We start from the raw sequence: 23,620 nt of genomic DNA on the forward strand, positions 1-23,620 counted from the left end.
TCATTCTGCCATGATGCTCGAAAGTATTCGAACCAGCTGTCAAAAATAAACTGTGACAATCAGTATCGCTCCTCAGATATCATTATTTTAGTTCTATTCAATTAATTATGAGAGAGCATGCTGAGACGCTACTTTAGATCTCATTTCAGGCCCTAAATTGGTTTGTGAGCATAAAAACCCATATTGTGTTCACCCTGCAGCTCTTTGGCTCTCTCTCACATGCACACGCGCACACGCACATAATAGTGTGGAAAGTGAAATTGGATGTGGAAGTTAAATGTATAATTTAGTAGCTGCGCATCACATTTTCTTAGACATTGACAGGCTTTTATTGAGGCCTAAGCACTCTCTTGGTATTTTGTTAAACAGGATGATTTGGTTTCTTTTGAAAGGCACATTCCATCACTCTTTCCTTGGTAACAGTGGCTTTCTCTGTGGGGACATCCTTAGCAGAACAGCAGCCACTCCCCCCCCTCCCACCCTAGGACCCCGCCTTTGCTCTTCATCCACTGCTGCTCCAGCATATCAGCCGGGGGTTAAAGCTTTCAGGGTTGGAGGCTGATGAGGCCAACAACACAAGCAGCGAGACAGGCCTTAAAGTTGACATACACATCCAATTCCTTGTTTGTGTAGCTTTCAATTTCTATCGTCCGAGCCTTGCGGTGTTCATCACTTCTTTCTCCTCTCTCACGGATGCAAGAAGTCCAGGTGATAAATAGGTCGTGTCCGATGTGCTTCTCCTCTCCTGTCGCTCTTTCTCCTCCTCCTCCTTTCACTTCCCTTCCGCTCTCATTTGACTCCCCTTGTCTCGGCTCGCCGCTCTCCTGGACCGGCACTGTGTTCGTTCCTGTCAGCAAAAATGGGAATCAGTGGAACAAGTGGAGCTGTGATGCGTGTGTACAAACGTGCACTCGGTCATACACCGGTGGACAAAATGGACTAGCCCCCTCCGTAAAACACAGCAATGGTGGGTGGAATGGTAATGTGTAAAACGTTTTCACTGAGATTTACAGACGTGGTGTAAAATCACACGGACACACACGCACACACACACATGCACACAAAGCCACAATCCATTAGTGTTCACAACACACGGTCCTGAAAAAATTAACATCATTGGTCACCGGCATCGACACACCATCACAGTATGCTCTCACTGCATTGTGTGAGTGTGTTGAAAAAAAATAATTATCATTGGTCACCCGCATCGACACGCCATCGCAGCATGCTCCCACTGCATTGTGTGAGTGTGTTATTGTGGTAGATTTGCTGACACACTCCCCATCGAGGCAGGATGGAAATGACCCACTCAACCTGACCGCTCTTATTAGACAGATTAGGATATCGTATGTTTTGTTATTTTAGCTTCCCCATGTCAGACAAATGAAGGAATATCTTATAAGACAAAAATAAGTGTGACAAATGCTGTCTGAAAATCATCATTTGAAGCACAGCAAATTCAATCCATCTATTTTCTATAGCCCTTTTTAGGTTGTGGGGAGATAGAGCCGTTCCTGGCTGACTCTAGGCAAAAGGCAGACTACACCTTAGATTGGTTGCTCGTCAGTTGTAGGACACACAGCGCGAGAGAAACACTCATACTCACTTATCCCAAGGGAAACTGAACCAAAGCACACCATTAGAGACTTTATAGTATGATACACTGTGGCTCTAAGCCACAAAAATACTGCTAAACAAGAACAATCAGTAAAGCACAAACGTCCTCCAAGCCTGAGCAATAATGCCAGAAACCAGTACGTTAATTTACTTCCGACAGAAAGCGTAAGGCCTTATGTATACGATAATGAAAGTAGAAGATTGCAGTGTCGTTAACCTGTTCTTCAGAGGGGAAAGTGATTGAGTCTGTTTTGATCATTCTTCTTCACCGGAGTAGTATATTCCTTTTTCCCATGTAAAGAAATCAATCAGAATAGCCAAGCTGCGTCTGGTCTGTGGATGACATAAATGCATAGTGACATCATCATATGCGCACTTTAAAATCGCCGTCTTACCGAAGAAACGTTTTTATCGGAATAGATCACGTCACATCCAAAAAGATAGCCAGAGATGTTCAAAGTCTCCATGTTAACCTGGCTAATAGTTGTTTTTAAGTGCTCCTGCACAGAAGCCCCTCAAGTCCATGTCCCCATGTGCAGTCTGTAAATTGGTAATAAATACATCAATGTGACCTTAAAATTCCATAACCTGCAGAGTCATTGCCCCTCTAAAACATTCCAGTGAACTTTCCTTGACCTCTCAGCAAGCAAGCCATAGTGTCACTGGAGCTTTATTGAAGAACAATTGGTATAAGCATCGCCTCGGTGTGACCATGCATCACCTGTTGTATTATTGAAGACACTGAGTGCCTTTTAATGATCCCTCTGCTTAACCTCAGGCCTGTATTTGCATTCTTTTAGCTTAGCACACAGCTAATAGCTAGCCTGAAGGCACGCCGTCCCCCGCTTAGGATCGAACACCAATTTCCAAATGCCAGGGGCGAGCCTGCCACATCATTTGGAGCACAAGAGAGACGGTGCAGAAACGCATGGTTGTGCATTCTCTATGATGCCTAAAACACAAAATGTACAACTCACCCACAAACACACACAAACACATTGTATGACTGAAGCTATTTGGCCTGCAGGAGTCTCGAACAGGAACAATGAAAGATGCTATTTATTTAGCTGAGCAAAATGAATCTGTTAGCAGAACGCTGAGGTGGGAGGTGCAAATATCCCTGGAGAACTGGGCTGCTTGTTTCATCCAGTAAGAAGTCACTGAGGGTCAAGAGCTAAGACAGAAGGCTACTGAAGAAAATTGAGCCTAAAATGGAATACACAAACACACATACCATCTCTCACACATTCTTTTAAATTGGGTTGTAAAAATCCACATATCCTGGTTTATACAAGTGTCCAATGTGAAATAGAGCGAGAGATAAAAACAAGCAAATCAATTTAGGTGCCGGGTTTATTTTCCGATCGCAGAAAGCAGTCAGTAAAAACTGTATCCCGCAAGGCTAAGCCTGGCTTACATTTTGCATTTTGTGTAAATGCACAAGAGAACCTTCCACAACATTACAGGTACAGCACATGTTCACTGCAATATTTCCTGTAACTATGACTTTATTAGTGTCGGTAATTGATGGACCACGGCGCGTTGTGATTGCACACAAATCACCACCCGCGGTAAGAGAAACCTAGGACCCCCCTGCAGCCACATATCCACTAAGCATTCCAGTTTGTTTCAGTTCACCAGCCCCTGATTAGGTGAGCGCTGCATGAGCTCTGTAAATAGTGTGACATCATAGTGGCACGACAATGAACTCAACAGAAAGGAGAAAAACAAGACACGAAAAAACTCATCTCTTCAATTAACTTCATTGCAGGTAGCACATACAGCTGGAGGTCTGAGTTCAAACCATCACAACAATGACAAAACATTTTCTTTTTCCGACAAGCCAGAAGAAATGATTTAATTAAAATAACATTTGATGAAAAAAAGCAAGTGGAATAGACTTCACATTGGAGCTTATATGTACACCTTAAACAGTGTAACACTAAAATGTCTCCATCATGTTTCATTTTGATGCTTTTCGTGAACTTATCGTAACCCCAGCCAAAAAACTGGGACATCTTCTGTTATAAGTGAGGGAAGTGTGTCGGTCTGAAATTCATTCTTGATCAGGACCTACAAAAACACATTCAGTCTCTTTATAACACATAAGTTGCACTTCTCCTTTGACCAATTGACAGGAAGCAGCGGGCCTAGCAAGAAAGAAATGGGCCTTTTCCCAAGATGGCTTGTACTATCTGCAGTTGAGTAAGCACATCGTTATTTGAGTAAATGTTTGACAGCCATTTTGATACAGCATCTTATGACAGCCTTAAAGGGTTCATCATGTGTAATGTCTGCGTGTGTTATTGACCACTTCCCTGTCACAAACAGCAATTTGTGTGTGTGAGTTCAGATGTGACGTTCGATTCAATGCAACCCAGACACAATAAAAGTCCACCGGGTCCCATTTACAAAACAGAAATATCTACTGCTGTAAGTCAGCAAATATACTTGTGTGACCTGCCTTGCTGGCTTTATATTGGGTACAGACTTATTACTGGAAAGTAGACAGACGTAAAAGAATCAATGTAAGAAAAGTAATGAACAATATTTTTCTCAGGTGTCATTGGAAGGGTGTGCCAGCAAGTTTGCTATCAAATTTAACAGGAAATGATCTAGCTGGACTGTAAGTCTCTAAACTATCAGTGTTTCCATTGCTCTCGACTATATTAATTGAAATGGAAACAGAGAGAGAAGCTGTTACAAACAAGAGCGTGATTTATGAAATCCATCCCTCTGTTCATCAGAGAGAACTCATTACGTATGCGTGGCAGCAGCGGGCCTACGAGAAGACGGATGAGTCGTCCCGGCGGCGGAGGAAGAGCGATGGCGATGGTAAACTCCGCCGGTAATCAACTGTTGAAATTAAACATCAAAAAAGGTACGAATGATTGTGTGCGGCAAAGCGATTTGTCTGCAATTAGCGACTAGGTGCATAACTCACATGCAGGAGACCATAAACACGTTCACGCTTAATGGAACAAGACGGTGTGTGTGTGTGTGTGTGTGTGTGTGTGTGTGTGCTTGCTGAATAAACATAAAAACAGTAAGTTAATAAACGTAAGTGACATTAACAGGACCTGGGGCTAATGGTGAACAGCTTCCTCATTTGTCAGCAGCTCCTATTGAATGCTTCCGAAAAGGTCTGTTTGTATTTATGGTCTGGCCTCACTCATTTGTACATGCTCGTGGAGTCAAGGAGACGAGGGAGAATTTACATTTGGCTTCATGTCGTCTTGCAAATATCACTAGTATGAGCTTTAATAGTATATTGTGAGGATATCGAAGCAGGAAATGACTTGAAAATTGTAATTGGGTTGCACAGTGCAACATGGTGAGCCATGTCCTTGGCATTTAAAAGTTCTTGGTTCCAATCGGTGTAGCAGGTCGCAAGTTAGCGGGATTTGTCTCTGGCACACCTCGGACCAAAGTAAGGATAAGTGCGAGAGAAGATAGCTGCATGGATGTAGTCTACCCAAACCGTCCATTCTCCACCAGCTTAGATTTCATATAAAACAACGCTGGAGTTCAATTTTGCAGTGTTAATTACCTGAATGTTTTTGTTATTGTTCAAATACTACAGGCAAAAGTCAACAAGCACATATGTAGACCACAACTGCTCAACCACAGACCACCGTGTGTGACATGAAGCGAGAAGGAAAAGACCTGCAGCTAACAAGCGTGTGTATTTTTCGTTTCACTTGAATCTTGCTGTATTATGGGATTACTAGTTGTCTGAATTTATTTCCACAGATATGAGCTATTCCTAATCCTTAATCCATTTAGGAGGGTTGGAGGGTGTCAAATGACTGAATAACCAGAGCTATGACGACCCGGCTGGAAAAACGATCATGTTCTCAAGATAATTTAACAGGATTTTATAAAAAAAAAACAACAACAACAAAGTAATATATAAATATATTTGAGGATTTGTGGAAAAAAAACTTTATTAGCATATTCTGAAAGGGGCTCCAGGAGCTTTCTGACTTTGCCCCATATCACTGAATAAAGCGTTACTTCAAAACTGCAACGACAACATGCGGCTGTCAGCAATACCTGCAAAGGGGCCCCTTCCTAGCATACCTGACAAACGGCTGACATTGATCCATGTAAATGACAGAACTCTAAAAAGTTCTTGTAAGGATACGTTGGATGTCGGAGAACTCACTACAAGGACTCTCTACTGGCAAGTTTGTTGGAAATACGTTTGTTTTGAAAATTCTTAAGACCAACGTTTTGAAGGTGAGATAACGTTCACTCACTGCTTGCTTTTTCTGAAAATAACTAAAACGACCTCATTAGCTCACTCAAACACTTGACAACCCAACTGCAAAATACTCTGGGACAAACTCCGCACCTCTCAAGTGGATGCCTCCCCCGGTAGTCTTCAATCCATCTTTTCCTCTTTACCTCTGACCTTTTCATCTTCCAATTCCAGCGTGACAATCCGTTCTTCCATACTGTCATCTGCTCTCTTTCTCAACGCGGCCATAGCGCTGACCTTTCAGTTTCATTCCTCCTCCATCTCTCCACCTCTCTTCTCCTCGTGGTCCAGGCTGTAATTCAGCTTGTTTCAGGGCCACTTAGGCAGCCAGTGGAGTTAATCTGTCTTTTCAGGTCATAAATCATTTCTTGGCACTTTTCTCTCTCCTATCTCGTATCTATCTCTCGTTTGCTCATAGTTGCTACATGGCCTACATGGAGATGATGGCACCTGACGCTCAACGCTGGTCTTTGCGCGCATATTTGCGTTGGAGCCGCCTGTGCATCTACGTTTCTTTTTGCCACTTTAACACCCCGACCAGTGAAACTGCAAAGAGATTGTTTAAAGATGACAAGAACAATCAAACATGATGCTCCTCTCCCCGGAGGGAGCTGTTTATTTGTTTTTCTTCACAAGCAGCACTTTTAAAGCTTCATTCAAAGGGTGAGAAAATTGCTTTTGATTTCGGCAAACTTAAAAAAATAGAGTGCACGTGTAGATGCTTTTATGAGCTGGCAGGTGCATGGGAAAGCGCTGCCCCCTGCACAAGACAAAACCACGGACAAGGGTTGCATATGGGGGAGGAAGGAGTAGTCGACAAGAAAGAAGTAAAAGCGGGGAAAGCAGCTTAGCGTGGCAGGAGGGAAGCCTGAGAAAGAAGGGGATGGCGGGAGGAAAGAAAGTTGAATAGCAAGAGGGGGTGGTGGCGAGGGAACGGCTGAATGAACGTGTTGTGGGTCTATTGTGGTCAGCTTGTGAATAGGGTGTTAGAAAGCTAAGTGGTAGCCGGTGATTTACAGCGCTAAGGCCAGTGCAGGTGAAGTGGGCAAATAATAGCCTTTCATAAGCGACACTCAGCAACAAGAAAAAACACATACTACTGAAGGAAGTGAAGTGCTTCACTACGTGCTCACAGTCCGCTGAGCCTTCAGAACAGAGGAACCCACAAGAAGATCTGCTACCGTTTGGAACTTCCTGTAAAAGAAGCAAACCGTAGGTATTCACGGTAACAGCCGTTGGATGGATCATGAATGATCATGTACGATCAAGCAAAACAGCAGATGACACAAACGCAAACATTAAGAAATCCTAGAGCACGATAGTGAGCCACAACTTTCAAACGGTATAAGCAAGGGCATCCAAATTTACTAGTTGCAGAAGACTTCATAAATAAAAAAATCAGAAGATACATTCAATAGAAACAGAAAGACTAAGCTAAAATTTGCCATGATCCCCAACCTTCAAGCTCATCTGTAAAACAGAAGAGGTCATTTTTAGGGTTTGGGTTCTTTGATTAGTTTATTTGTCTTCATTCATCACGTACGACCACTGGAATGGAGACAGACTCTTTGGCATTGTTACGAATGTTTATAGAACAAAAACAGATTTTCCAGCATTGGTGGCACGGTGGTTCGAACATCTGCTTCAAAGTCAGGAGATGAGTGTTTTACTGCGATAGGCTCCAGCTTACCCGTGATCCTGAACAGGGTGAACAGTTTACAATGGATGGATGAATTTTCCAGCATAGTTTGATCCAAGATAGTCGAGGTAGCTGAGGTCAGCGAACAGTACTTGTTCTTTTTCAGTCCAGTGCCAGGTGCAATTTTCAACTGATCTTCAAACACTGTGGGTTTTTTTTTTTCTCCAGAACCAAAAGCTCTGTTCGGTTTAACGGGATATCTGTTACAAGATGGCAGAGCTTGCTGAGATCAAAGGTAAAACTCTGTTCATTTTTAGATTTTCTTGCTCAACTAGTCACAATTTCAATTGTTTAAGGATCATTGTATGATTTCAAAGCAAGTCGATAGATTTCAAGGAATGTCTAGATGATTGAGGTAGTCCTATTAACATACAAGTTGTCCCATTTCTTTACAGATGACATTTTTCAATTTTTCTTTCATCATGCAACACGCGGCAACTTTTGGCAGCAGTGTTTACTTTTAATCTGTTATCAATCTTTTTTATGTCAACATAAGATGAACATTAGCTTACAGTAAAATCCGAATTAGGTTGTGGTGGAGTTTCTTAGTGCCATGCTTACAGTCAAAAAGAAATCTCGATCATGTTCGAACTTTGCTGCACATCGAATAGACAATCCATTTGCCCTGTTATTAGTATTTTTTTTCTTCACATTATTAACCTGTTTAAAGTGATGAAAATAGACGCAGGAAGTTGGAGATTTGGCTTGTTTAGCACAAAACAGCACATCAAATTGTTTTTTTTTTTGCAGAACAACCGATCCAATTTTTAACCCAGCAATTTTAAGGGTGCATCATTTGTGGCAGTAAGGAACCACTGCAGATGCTAGGCATTGAGCAACAAAAATGTCCTGCCCTTTCTTCCAATACCTGTCTACCCGGGCTGTGTGCGGAATGCAGAGATTTTCTTCAACACAGCTCCCCACCATGGGGACCTTGAGCAAATATCCACGGTATTAGAACAACAAGCCCTGTGACGAATGGGAGAAAATAGAGGAGGCGCACATTGTTTATGTGTGTACATGTGTGTGTGAGACCAGTGAGTATGTGTTTGCCATTCTGATTTGTTGAGAAAGGAAAAGGTTTTCAGTCGACCAATATCCTGCCTCCCATTCCACTGCAGGATTGCGATAAGAGCCGACACACACCTACACATTTGCAGCGCAATCATCCACCCCATCTGACTCTGCTCTGCACTTATGTAAAGAGATTTTGCTTTGGAAGTTTGCAGGACGGGTCATCGAGAAATGTTCATCCGTGCTGTAAAACAGGGTGACCGTGGTTAGCCTCCCCGAAACCAACTTCCAGAAAGCCCAAAGACCTGAGCCTCCCCCCCTAATGATACCCCCCTCTCAACCCCTCCCACTCCTCTGCCCTTCCCGCCCCAGAGCGTACCCACTTCTGACAGAGCAGTTAATCATAGCCACTCTCTGTAGGTCTCATCCCAGTGTGAGGCGCGCACGCACGTTTCCAGATGTACACTTTCATTTTCAACATGACAAAAGAGCTTCCAATCAACACCTCTATTTTTCACTCATCACGTCAAACTGTACTAACTTCTCCTCACCCTCGTTGAAAAGCATACTGTCAGTCAAGAGTATATTCAAATGTGCAGATGTGTTATGTGCATTTATTGAAGAAAAAAAAGACAATTAAGCAAATCAATCAAACAATTAAATGCATGTATTTATATTGTATATAGTATTCAACACAAATATATTCATTTCTAAAAATCTTCATTTCACTCACTGACAGGGAATGAAGGCAAAAACATTTTGATGATTAAAATGAGTCCTGTCCCTCTTGCTGACACACGTTTGTGGAAATGTGGGTGTGAGTGACTTTTACAAGTCAGCAATTTCTAACTGTGAAAATTGCTACTGTTCTCTGGATATTTCAAATTTCCTAGTAAAGATCATTTGATTACCTTTGCATGATTGTTTCCATGAGGCGCCACGCTCATGTGCCCTTTTCACAAGCACACACGCACACCGTCTCTCTCTTTTTCTGTCAACGGCAAACACACTAAGTTCAACACTGCGTGACTGCCCATGTGATGTTCATCCTTGGCCACCATTTCATTAGACAGGAGCCTGGCGAGCTATTCTGGGAGAGAACGGCACGTCTTTGTTGGTTGCTGAGCCGGGGAGACGTCTCCAATAGCAACTGAGACCTATAAGGCCTCCCAGTGTGGCGTCCGGCTCGCCTACTTATGCCCCGGTCCACATCGGTGCGGAATAGCTTGATCCTCTCGCGTTTCCTCGTCGCATGCGTTCAAATGTGTGTTTCAGGATGCATGTTTGGACATGAAAGTGGACGCGATGTTTTATCAGCGGCGGGTCAATGGAAGCAGGGATGAACATGTTAGTGTCAGCTGCAGCCCGGTGGGAGATGAGCTGATGAGGGGAGTGAGCGAGTGATGCCACAGTTATTGATCCTGCCTGGTAATTACAGCACGATTTATTACCAGGGAAAGAGCGGCGGAGGGGTCGAATAGAGGCAAAGATGGAAGCTATCATATTCAGTTTGGGCTTGTAAGTCAGGTCTTTTGGCGAGCGTGAACAAGGTCAGAGTGAGACAGGAATGGATCACTTTACTCATCCCTCCCTTGAGTGTGATGTGATCGCTGTTGTGCTTCCTGAAATCTTTTCTCTCAACAGTAGCCTTCCTCGGATGGATTCATCTGTCGCACGCTCGCTGTGCGTGTACGAGGCTTCACCTGTAATCAGTGTTGTGATCGTGTGCGGATGTGAAAGAAAGGTGCTTGTCTCTGTGTTTTTGTGGCTTGTTGAAGTGTGGGAGAGCGGTGTTTGCAGTCACGTGTGGGCGTGCTGCATGATCCTTGTGGGCATGTGCGTGCATGTGGTTTTTTGTGTCTGTCACAAAAGACAGAGAGAATATTGTGAAAGTATTTTTTTTTTTCTTTTGGGGTTAGCCACTCGATGTAGTTCAATGAGTGGCACACGTACTTTATCCCATCACTGTTGTTGACATTGAGTATGATCCTTTGTAGTGTTTCACTGTGTTTCGGACTAAAACGATGAATTAATTGTGGTTATTCTGTTATAGGCTGGCAGCCAGTCCAGCATGCACTAGCCGGCCAAATAATTTTGAAAAGCCTGTTATGAGAATATCATTTAATCATATGCATTTGGCCACATTTCCATCCATACATTATCTGAAACGCTTATCGTCACGCTGGAGCCAATCCTAACTGACTTTGGGCAGTAGTCAGGGGACACCCTGAACTGGTTGCCAGCCAATAGCAGGGCACATAGAGACAAACAAACATTCACACTCACAAACACGTGGCGAACATGCAAAGTCCACAAGGCCTGCAGAGAAAATTCAAATGGTGCCGGCGTCCTTCTATCAATATATTTGTATACTTTTATATTTCAGTTTACAGAAGAGAAAGTGGTTTGAATAAATCAATACTAAGTGAATTTTACTCATGCCATAATCTAATTGTTGGTGCATATCGCTATTGTAATGCTAAAACTGGCAACGTTCCATTACTGGGGTTGTTATTCGAGACAGCACAGATATCTCTCTTTAAATGTGCATGTGTATTTTCTTATCAGTCGTTGGGCTCTGTATTGATTGGTCAAAAGAAACCTGCTCTAATGTGCACAAGCCGGGAGGTCAGGGCAGCTTTCACTTAGCCTCCGAGCTCTTCGGAGAGCATCTATCTGTCAACATTTCCAGGAACGTCAAGGTCAATCTCACAAACACACACACACACACATATGCACAAACAGCACAGTCAATCATTAAAATAGCAACAGCTTTAAGCAGAATGTTTTTCAATTTACACATTTAAAGAAGGTAATGAGCTTCTGCTTCTCTCAGAGTTGAGATGTGTAGCATCGGTATGAGGGTTAGGGTTACTGCTTGCAATTGGAAGAATGAGGCGTGGAAAAAAAAAAGTTCTGTCTGGAAGGGATCCTTACAACTATGATGTGATGATTCTGTCTTTTTGCTGTTGTGTTTTTTTTTTTTACACTGAAGTCCAATTGAATCAAAACAAAACACACAGACACCCGAAACTCTCCGCCGGGAAAGAGATGAGGAGGCGAGGCGATTCAGTCACTCTTCTTCTCTTGTCTTTCACTTCACCAAAGCCTCTGATGAGGACAACAAGGATCTGTGGCCCTCCTCTGTTTAAAAGTCTGAAAGCTCCGGTTGAATGTGGCAGCTAAGACATTTTCCACACATCTTTTGTTGTCAGACAGTAAGTGTGTGTCATTGCCACAACCTGGCACTGTTTTTGTGCTTTTCTCTCGCACTGGCTTTAGAAGTGTGCATGTTTGCATTTTCTTTCTCAACAGTAAGACTGTTTATAGGTGTGCATATCTCTGTACTCAGATAGAACTATTTTTGACACAAACTACTATTTCTTGCTGTGAGATATTTTTCTCTTTCAAAACAGGAATGTAACATGAGGCGTCTTAGCTGGAGCAAAACAGCAATTCTGTACAAGTCAAACTCTTAAGACCAAACTTCCTCAAACTTTAAGGAATTCATTGGCAAAGTTATTGTTAAGCTTATTTTTTTCAAGATTCATAAAACAAGTCGAGGCAAGTCTTGTTTAGCTTGTCCAGAACTCTTCAATTTAACCGTTTTCATTTGTGGACATTAATGTATAACTATAACTAAAAAAAATATACTAAGCACTTAACACTATTATAAGGAAGGTGCATCTATTGAATGAGCTAATTTACAATGTCATTTAGTTGAGGAGTAAGTAGAATGCTATCCAACAGCATAGTGCGACTGTAAGAGGCAGCTACATTGTAAAATTGTAAAATGTTTCATCTTTGTTATTTATTTCAACAGCCTAAAACATGCCAAAATAAAAAACGTAATGGAAAAATCAGTAGTTTGTTATAAGCTGTGACCATTTTACACATTTTTCATTGGTGCAATGCATGTTTCTTTTAACTTGGACCTCATTGAAAGGAAAAAAAAATAGGCTTTGCAAGTATATACAATATAATAAGAAGCTTTGTATCCTATAGTGTGACACTTAAAGATATCCGAAATGTATGTATTCTATATGTTTATATTCATCATTTACAAAGATGGCACACTCCTGTCGACAATTGTCCACAGCCAGCATTTTATTCAGCATTTTTTGGCTCGCCATTTCCAGTTTACAGAAGTGCTTCTCATTGTAATATGGAGGAAACGGGTGAACAACATGTCTAATTACGCTTCACCTACTGACACTCATTTACATACAAACACAATCACACTCCAGTCAAAAACCTTCATTATCTCTGAATTCCATTCTTGTAGGGCATGATTTTCTCGCAGCTATATTTCATTCAAGCTCCGTTTCTCAGCATTTCTGCATAATTACGACAGGAACTGAGTAGGGTGTTTTCACTGTGATGTCTTTATTTTTCCTCCCTTAGTCTATATGAAAGGTTAGGTGATACCACTTTGAAAAGTGGTTCTTTCTCAATGTTGGAGTTATTATATTTAGTGTGCATGCATCTGTGTGAGTGTCTGCTACTTCATAAAAAATATACTATATGTATGTATGTATGATTGGATGGATGATTGAATGGATGAATGGATGATTGGATGGATGATTGGATGGATGATTGGATGGATGATTTGATTTTGTTCGGCCTAAGAAGTTCCACTTTTTGTTCTTGCCTTAGTGATCGACTTTGCCAGAGGCTCCAATGTTTCCCCTGAAACATGGAACCAGAAATTAACAGCTTGCTGTGCAAGGAACAGGACTGGCGTGGAAGTGATGGCTGGATGGATGGATGATTGGGTGGATGGATGGAGGATTGGATGGATGGATGATTGGATGGATGATTGGATGGATGGATGGATGGATGGATGGATGGATGGATGGATGGATGGATGATTGGATGGATGATTGGATGGATGATTGGATGGATGATTGGATGGATGTATGGATGGATGATTGGATGGATGGATGATTGGATGGATGATTGGATTTTGTTCAGCCTAAGTTCCGCTTTTTGTTCTTTCCTTAGTGATCGACTTTGCCAGAGGCTCCAATGTTTCCCCTCACACCTTTTTCTCTTCTTAACAACTGGGCCCCTCTGAAAGCATGCACACATACCCAAAATAAGCCCTTTTGTGCGGTCATGACAATGTGAATGAGGGGGCCCGCTAGCTTCCATCGGAGGTGCATGAGAGAGTGTGTGTCAGTGCAAATGGGTTTGGGGGAGATTGATGAACTAGTGAAGGGGGAAAGAGGGAACACCTCATCAAGTTAAACCTGCTAGACTGACATGCTTTGCCTGGCAGATACTAGACATTTGGCACGAGTGGGCATAAAAGAAGGGGATGGGCTGACCTGCTCAGAAAGTCATTAAAGTCCTCATCACACTCAGGGCAAACATTTTCGACTGTTGGCAAAAGTACAGTTTGTTCAAGGTCGCAAACGATTGCCCAATGTTCACCAGATGTTCTGCAATAGTTTGCATTATTTTTTGAACATGTTCAAAATTCCCTGTGCAGGAGGGGTGATTCATGTTGGGGCCAAAGTGCATCAATGCACCCCAACTTTTTGGGGGTCATATAAACATGTTTAGCAATTAAAGTCAAACATGTATTCAATGTATTAAACAACAAATCTCTGAATTCACTTCCAGAATATTTTAAAAAACTAAGACGAGAACATGCAAGCACTGTTTTCATGGAAGCCTAAGGAAATATTCGAAGAGGCTGAAATATTAGGGCATTTCAGATATATTATTTAAAAAAATTCAAAACCTTTACACGTCCATTTGTATACTTGTTGGCAAAAACAATATTTTACTTATTTTTTTAGTTCAATATTATCATTGGATGTTTAATTGAGTCACTTATGCTCCACAATCATTGTGCTTTATCTTAACTTAACCAGAGTGTTTTTCACTCTCCATGGCCACTTTGGAGAGGGGTTGATGTATGGATGGGTGGGCCGAGTCAAAGTAGGATGCCATGCAAGATGGGACCACCATTGCCCATCATAATAACATTTTGGAGATATGCAAACGAGTTTCAATATCGCACTGGTGCGTATCCGCCCATGACGCATCCTCCATACGTCAACTAACGGTCCCTGAGCTCTTACCGGGACCATAATCGCTAATACTGGAGGGAAAAAAGAAAAACGTAAGGGTGGTGGGATGGGCTTTTTGTGTCAATCATCCACCCCAGCCTTTAGGCTCCCACTCCTTCACTAGTCAAGCCTCCTCCTGTGTGTAGGCGCTCCTCCACTACGCTCTTTTTACGCACGGCCGCCTGTCGTTAACGGACAGCCTACTCCGTGCTCCCCTGTCGGTTTATTTGCTGCCAATCTCCAGCCTTAAAAGCGCAGATAAAGGCAACTTTGCGGGAGTGAAGAGGAAGCAGCATGTAGGGAGGTAGAGTGGGATAAATGGAGAGGAATGATAAAAAGGGGAGACGAGCGCATCATTCCGGGTGGCTGCTCTAGCGAGAGAGAGAGAGAGAGCGAGAGGAGAGAGAGAGAGAGAGAGAGAGAGAGAGAGAGGAGAGAGAAGAGAGAGAGAAGAGAGAGAGAGAGAGAGAGAGAGAGAGAGAGAGAGAGAGAGAGAGAGAGAGAGAGAGAGAGAGAGAGAGAGAGAGAGAGAGAGAGAGAGATGGCACAGGGCTTCAGCATCCAAAACACACGGGGGAGGTGCGCCACGGAGACCAGAGCACCGGACCCACACGGAGCACCATCACGCTCACCGGTCCTCCGTCAGACTTAGTCCCCACGCAGGAGCGCGTCAACCCCGGAGAGAGGTAAGCGGGTCCACGAGACCAGTGAATGGACGTGCATTCATCGGTTGTTTTGTTTATGGTTTTTTTTAAGCCATCTGAGCCTCTTTGCTCTGTGATGATAAATTCAAAATTGTTGCATTCTTGCATTGCTGCATCTGCAACAGCATAGACGCAGATTACTTTTTTTTTCATACCATTCCGTTATTAGGAACTCGATGTCAGATTTGCATGATAATGTCTTTCACTCTAATGGGTATGTTATCAAAAATAAGTGGCTTAACAAAAGCCCAGAACTGTGTTTTTTTTTCCAACTAGAAAAATAAACTTTATTTTAAAATGAGAATCTTTCATTTAAAGCAATAACATCTTATATATTGTTCTCCCGTCAATTAAAATAATGATAGTACAATGATAAACTTCCTCACAAGCTTTGTGTTCTCATTTTAGCACCCTCGTGTGACGTCTAATGACACTACACCTAGAGAGTAACAGGTTCAAATGGCATTTGAATAACATGTAATCACTTAATTGCAATACTTTCTTTCCTGCTTTCGGTGTCGAATCAATCAATTGTAAGGTTTTTTTTCCTCATCTATGGGCCAAGCATGACAACTTTGCGAAGAGAAGCTTCAGTGAAATTGGAGTTTCCTCGCTCAAAGTATACAGATTACCCGCTCCTCTGTCAATTGTGTCATCTGATGATAAAGAACAAAAAGACACGTGTCATGAAAATAGCTCATGTTAGAATGGTAGATGGGATGAAGAAGAATGGCCAGAAAGGGGAGCAAAAGTATTCTGTGGGATCTTTTATTCTCTCTGGCTCCCGGCACATACTACATTAAGATGCTAATCCTTTTTTGTCTCTTTCTATAATTCACTGCATTTTGTAAACCCTGCCCCCGTCCCTTTCTGTCTATGCTTCTTGTCTCTGTTTCTCAATTTCTTTCCCATTTTTCCCCACTGTCATGGGCTACCCTCAGATTAACGCTCCTGGCGAAAAGAGTCCAACTCTAATTTTGTGGTACTTTAGATGATTAGGTTCAGAAATAGGACACAAGTGCACAGAGTTTGCTTCAATTAGCGGGAATCTCTGCAGAGCTTTATGGGAGTGATTAGTTGTGCTCGGGTCCACCTCCCCACATATTAACACACGACAGCTGTTGTTTATTAAGTTCAGTTTTTGCTGCCGCGTCACGTGTGTGCATGTGTTGGGTAAGCCCTGACTCGGGGTTGCAGTTGTTTTCGGACATGTGTACATACCAGCTGTGCCTTTTATTGGTAATAATCGGAAAAAAAACCCTCACACATTATGTAAGTAGAAATTCTGATTGGTCTCTTCTGCTTCAAAAAAAAAAGTACAGATTGATATATAAAAGTAAAAATGACTCAATTATTTACAAGACCTTTTTTGGTCACTTGGCTCAACAGAAGTGAAATGTTTGTTCTGTGTGTGTGTGTTTCAGATAGAAGCAAATTTATTGAAATTAATTAGAATCGTAAAGCAAATCTTGCTTCTCAGAATCTGTTGTGTCATCGACTTAGACGTTTCCTGTTTCAGACTCCACCATGTCGCTGCTTCTTTCCACCTTATAAGATCAATCAATCAGTCAATCACGATCTGACTTAAGTGTTGTTATGGCGGAGGTTGAAAAAAGAATTCTTCACCTATTTTGACGAAGTAAGAAATAGAACATTTTCAAATGTGAGGCGTAAAAGTAAAAATTCATCAGAAGAAAGAATTCGCAAGTAAAGAATAGAGACTCGTAAGGCCAGCAACAAAGTCTTTGATTACTTGCAATCACTGCCAGTGGTGGAAAATGTGTACCGCTCAAGCTTACAATTCACTCCTTTTCACAGATATTGAGCCCTCCCGGCTGCCCATGTGAAGACTGGAACTTCCCCACTGCCCCTTTTCAAAAATGATGTGTGCGCCTCGACCTCCAGCCCCACCACCGTCTCCACCTGCCATGGTCACTTGATGCCCCCCTGAGTGGCTTTGCTCTCCCATTCCGACTCGACCAAGCGCTCCCTCCAAAGCAGACGTCCGCCGGCCGCAACGCCATGACGGTGGCCGTGCGATTCCGCCGCCACTTACGGCGGCTCCTCCTCCTGCTGGCTTCCTGCTGTCTCCTCTCCTTGCTCCTGTCTGCCTACTTCCTCTTCACCAACTCCTCACCTTCCATGCAAATAGGACAATCCTCCGAGCCCGCTTGCTCCCAGCCCCTCTCCATGTTCCCGTATCGCCAACTCCCGTACCCGTACCCTCCGAATCCACCTCACACGCACGTCCACACTGACCCGGTGGTGCTCGTGCTTGTGGAGTCCCAGTACTCTCAGCTGGGTCAGGACATTGTGGCTATATTGGAGTCGGCGCACTTCAAGTTCCGCATGGAGATAGCCTCAGGGAAGGGTGACCTCCCGCCTTTGACGGACAAGGGCCGCGGACGATATTCGCTCATCATTTATGAGAACCTCCTCAAGTACGCACATGCAGACACATGGAACAGACAGCTGTTGCATCAGTACTGCACCGAGTTCAGGGTGGGCATCATCGGCTTCTACCGCTCCACCGACACCTCCCCGCCTCTGCTCAAACTCAGAAACTTCCCGCTAGTGCTCAGGACCAATCAGGCCCTTTGGGACTGCTGCGTAGTGTCCACCTCTCCAATCCTCAGCCTAACCAAACCCGGCACGGACCGTGGGGCCTTACCCGGCGAGGACTGGACCTCTTTTTCCTCCAATCACTCCACATACCAAGCTGTGCTCCATGCCCGGGCCAAGGACGCAGCAGGGGCGGGCAGCGGTGACAATCCCAGGCCCGGCTTCAGCCTGGGCCTGCAGGCCACTGTTGTGCAGGACATGGGGCTCTTCGATGGGGTGAGGAGGGTGTTCTTTGGCCAGGGCCTTAACTACTGGCTCCATAGACTCATCTTAGTGGACACCATCTCCTACCTCACTGACAGGAAGCTTACTTTGGGTCTGGACCGGCACATCCTGGTGGATATCGATGACATTTTTGTGGGAAAGGAAGGCACCCGCATGAACGTCAAGGATGTGAAGGTATTTCGGGGGGGCTGGGGTGATGGGTGAATAAATCATTGTGCTACAGAATAGTAACTAATGGCTGCACAGTGCTGGCAAATATAAGAAATATGAAGGTGTTGCCCTGGCAATCTCAAACCCTCAGCAAAATACTTGACGGGTCATATATTGTTGTGCGTTGCGTGTTTGTGGGCAGGCAGTGTGAAACGTTTTAGGCTACGGCGAGAGAGTAATTATGTTTAATGGGACTTTACAGGCCATTTATGTGGACAAAGACACAGAGTGAAAGAGGCTTAGAGGTGGGGTGAGAGTGAGCGAGTGAATAAGCAAGTGGAAAGATGAATGGCTCCTATTCCTCTTTTCCCACGTTCCTCCGCTTAGGAAAACTAAAGGATAGGCAACCTCTCAAGGCAGCTATTGTTTCAAAGCACACGCTCGCTTGAACAGCCACACTCGGACTACGTATGTATACAAAGACATGCGCCTCCTCATATGGACAATTAGAGTCATTATGCACGTTCGTTGCAATATTGGAAAAAACACTTCGAATTTTGAGCTACATTGTTTTCATAGTCGTTCCACAATTGTAGTGCAGAAACGCTAATAGCTCATTTGTTTTCCCTGCTGGAATAATACTTCAATGTCAATGAAGATGTTTAGTTGTGGGAAAAAGATTGGGGACTTCATCCATTATATCTCACTAATATAATATAATTATTTGTTTTTATTATATATTATATTCTAAATAGAACATATGTATATACATTTAGATATACTTATATAAATTAAATTACTCTTAATTAGGCAGCAAGGACACAGCCTGCATGTTCTCCCCATGTTTTTTTTTTTGTGTCCAAAGAAGAAAAAAAAATAATATTCGGCTCATATAGGCTCTGATCTGTTGGCTATACAATACTCTGACTTTTTTCATCATCATTCTTTTAGTTGAGTTAAAGGAGAAAGATTTTGTATGTTGACACAATTGTAAACAGTTTTCAGGTATTCATTCTTCGGTCAAAATTAACAAATAGAAATTTACCAAACTTCGTTTTCAACTTGGGCAATTTGTTCTGTATGACTTTTGTTCCAAAATGGTCAGACCTAGGTATGTCTACTCCGTGTTGTCAATTTTTTAACCTTGTGTCGTATCTAGCTACCTGTCCAACTTTCCAACCTACTAAGAAAATGCAATGAGCATACATAGCATCTCAAAACATTTTGGGCTTTATCAGTAAGGAGTTTACCTATATGTGTCCAGATTGTGAATGAATGGTGCTTATATAGAAACAAAAAGTCCATTTTCTGAATAACAGCCTTTAATATTTGAGGGAAAAAAAGTTTGTTAACCACCATTTGCATAATTGTGCCTTTTCTTTCATTTAGATTGAGTATAATGCCTTTCCAGTTCTTATGTTCTCCTAATGTGATCAGACCCAATTAGTGGTGTATGTGTTGACGCTGAGATACATTCCAATTCTTGTGTGTGCATACAGGCATGTTTCAATCTGTGACATTTAGAATAGAATGCCACTTTCCATCAATGCCTGACAAAAAAGGTCCCACCTGTCCATGACTGAGATTTGAAGCATGTGGCGGTTGAAAAAACAGAAAAAACACCTAATACGCAGTGAAGTGGAGAGGAATTCCTCGCTTGAATACGAAAAGGATGCTTATAACAAAAAGGATAAAAGAGTTTACTCTGTTACACACACACACACACAAATTGAGCAGCCACGCTCCCGCTAGGATGAATTTTCATTTTAAGTCAGCCTGACTCCTCAGCTTTGTCACATAAATATACATGAGGATGAACTGGTGGTGAAACACAACGACCGGGAAGCGCGGAGGGGGAGGTCAAGAGACGTACAGACAGTGGCACAAAAAGACAGAGCCGTTCCATCCCCAACGCACACGCACGGCTGCCACATTTGCTCCTTCAGGATAGCAGGAAATCACAGAGAGGAAAACGGGAAGAAAGGAAGGAGGAAGGGAGGGTGCGTGGCGCCAAGGGGGGAGAGCTTGCAACAAACTTCCTCATTTCACAGAGACAAAATGCTGAGGGGAAATGAGGAAGCGGAGGGGAGGTGGAGGAAGAGAAATATGTTGATGAGAAGCAAAGCTTTCTCCTCCCGCAAATAGGTGATGAAGGTTGAACAAGGTGACAATAGTGATCATTCTGTACTGCGTGCTGTAATTATTTCTCATTTCTTGATTTATTCAATACAGTGCTTAATCACAATCTATTCTGGGATGCTGTTAAACTCATTTTTCTTCCATGTTATTAAACGTAACTATAGCAACTAAAGGTCATTACAAGAGGCTCAAAGTTTAACATAGTGAAATATTTATTATCTAGAAATACTTTTTCTGTACTTAAATTGCACTATAACTCACTCGGACATGCAAAAAAAAAAGTAAAAATTAGTTAAATATGAGTGCGTCAAACCAATGAAAGAACCTTTAAAAACTTTACAGATCATGCAACTCATGCTGTAATTGTCTCAAGTACGTGTAAAAATAAGCTAACCACTATATAAAACGTATTAATTTGTTTCTAGTTAAGAGACTATATCTGCTTGATGGGTTTTTTCTAAGGGATGCTATTTTATATTGGATGCTAGTAATACAAAACATGTTGGTGAGTTAAAGTTTGTGTTTTGCTGCAAATCAAAAATCGCCTGCCTTTGAATTCCTATTTAAAGCACCAAATGTACTAACTCCTTCAAAACCTGTCTGTATGTTAACCTGCATCAAATGATGTATTATGGAGTAGTCAGGCCTCTTCTTTTTCTCCTTTTTTATCCTCCAACAAAGAAGAAGCATGAAGAGTGAGGAGGACCAATTAAAATGCCACCCTCTTTCTCTCACCACTCTTCATTAGTCTCACCCCACGAGTTCATCTGGTGACAAAAAAATGACACACAGCCTTCCTGGCTACACACAGTCACACAACGACACACACCTTTATTTCCTCCATTAAAAATGATTCACAGGGAGGCAGCTAGCGGATGACATTTCTCAAAATGAGCGATGATGCCAGTCAAAAAGTGCCATCAATGATCCGAGCGTGCCGCTCTCGTGTTTTTTTCTAATTTGTTCCTTTGTCCCTCTTGTCATCAAGGAGGTGTCCCATTCTCGTTTTCCTCCTCACTCAACCGCCCCCCCGCTGCCCTGCCAAGTCATTGATCACTATCTGCGGCCTCTGAATATTCTCCTCCTCACTCTTTTGCTCACGACGCGCTCTTTGGACTAAAGCATTTAGACGAGACCTTTTAAAGGCGGGTCTCGGCTTCGGTGAAAAACAGTGTCACTGCACATTCTTCTTCTCTGATTTATTGTGATGTTTGTACAAGTTAAACACGAGATGGACTGTTGGGATGTTGGAAGAAATCTTTCTCATGTTTGTGTTGTGACGGCTGAGCCTTGAACAGCTCAAATTGTAAGATACTTTTAAAGAAGGGGAATTTCCCAGGGTTCAAGCATTTAGCAATTCATTTATTTTTCTCAAGGTGCACAGGTTTTCTTATAAACGAACAGTTCAGCACAAAATTATATATTGTTTGGCATTTTTTTATAGGAAGAAAAAAAGTATACTATAGAAACTAACCCAATCCTAGAGATGTCTGAAAAAAAGATTCTTCATCATTTTCAGGGATTTGAATCTTTTTGAAAACATGTAAATATAAGGCTCTATTTTCATTAACAGTGCATCGGCACCACGGTGCAAACGCCGACGTATGCTGATTTTCGTATCAGTGCCAGTTTGTCAGATGATGTTGAGGAGCAGCGAGGTTGTGTCCTTGGAGATGTACCAGGCAGAGAAATAATTTGGCAGCAGAAAAGTCTGTCTGAATTATGCCTGTTAACACCACGTCTAAAAGGTAGCACGGCTAGTTTAATGTAATTTTGGTCAATTTGATTGGCGCACAGGCGGACAGATTGTGAGGTCCGCGGACACGTGTTTTGGATGTCGTTCATTAATGAAATGTGAACAGCAGGCACCTTCGAAATCATTGTTTTTAAAATCATCCCACTGGGATTTGCACAGACTCATGGTTGTGCACAGTGAAGATTTTCTTTTGGGGGGGTGTTAATGGTGGCCCCCAATTGTCCACTTCATGGTGAAGATGTGTTTCTTTTGCTTTGATTGGCTATGATTGAACTTCTGTGAAATTACTCAAATCGCATCTAAAGCTAGACAAAAAAGTATTTTATTTAACCTTGATTTAACTAGATAGGTCAGTTGAGAAACACTTCTCATTTACATCACTTCAAAATGCAAAAAGCTGCATAGAAAATTGATGGATAGTTGATATAAGGACAGAGTCCTACTGAATTCTGAGAGCACAGATGTTCAGCGTAAGAAGTTGTCTTTGTCCTCATGTTCACTTTGGTTCTTGCTCTGACCTCAAATTGAAAGTTAAAGAAAAGTCTTTGTACAATATGTTAATAGTCCTAACTTCAATCAAGGTTTTGGCTGAGCAGTCTGCTATTTATTGCACATTCCTACTTAGAGTTAATCTTTAGAGCTAATTAATATGATGCATATTTGCCACTTAAGTCTGCGGAATTGAGCTGACTCCATATCCATCTGTCACCCAGCCAAAAGCATAGCGGAGTCGGAAAAGGAAGAGAAAATGCTATTAAGCATTTCAAAGTTATTTCTCATGCAAGTGTCTTTCATGGCATCGTTAGTGGTGCTGGTTTAAGCAAAAATCGTCATGTGAGAATAGTAAAAAAAACAACAACACAGTACTTTTCCTGTCCCATATTACGAAAAAAGAACACTTGTCTTTTGTGAATGTGTGATTTAATGACAACAAACAACGGAACAACACAAACTTGTTTTTGTTGACTTCCCAATTTTTATTCCAGCTTCTTTGAAGTTGTTTGATTCATATCCATCCCAAGTACCTGCGATCCAAAAGCACTTGTAAACAGAGCGCTCTGTGAAACGATGAAATGTAAAGCAGACACTGGCTTTGAGTTGAAGAGCAAAAGAGACAGAGAGCTATGTGGAGATTGGCATCAACTCGCTCATCAAATAGAGATGCCTGACCCACTTAAGTTTTCTGGTCTGGTGTTCGTATTACACGCATAGCTACACAAACAGGCTCACGCACTTGACAATCCATAGCAAGAATTAAATCTCATGCGCAGTAGTGATTTTCAATGGAAAAAAAACAAAACATTGAAGCACAAACCACTTAAGAAAGCCTACATACCAGAAAAACATCAT

General features: G+C 42.3%; 1 protein-coding gene across 2 annotated transcripts in view; it reads left to right on the top strand.

Annotated features, from left to right (window-relative positions):
- The first annotated feature begins 14,831 nt into the window (after window positions 1–14,831).
- ndst3 (N-deacetylase/N-sulfotransferase (heparan glucosaminyl) 3) overlaps window positions 14,832–23,620 on the top strand; it is a 36,570-nt gene continuing 27,781 nt past the window's right edge. For both annotated transcript variants that reach the window (XM_037253907.1, XM_037253898.1), the window contains exons 1-2: window positions 14,832–15,360; window positions 17,197–18,399. In XM_037253907.1, coding sequence (XP_037109802.1) covers window positions 17,401–18,399 — 999 coding nt within the window. In that variant the 5' untranslated portion in view covers window positions 14,832–15,360; window positions 17,197–17,400. The remainder of the gene's footprint in view (window positions 15,361–17,196; window positions 18,400–23,620) is intronic.

The sequence above is a fragment of the Syngnathus acus genome, chromosome 1 (assembly GCF_901709675.1).
Source record: "Syngnathus acus chromosome 1, fSynAcu1.2, whole genome shotgun sequence".
Taxonomy (NCBI): domain Eukaryota; kingdom Metazoa; phylum Chordata; class Actinopteri; order Syngnathiformes; family Syngnathidae; genus Syngnathus; species Syngnathus acus.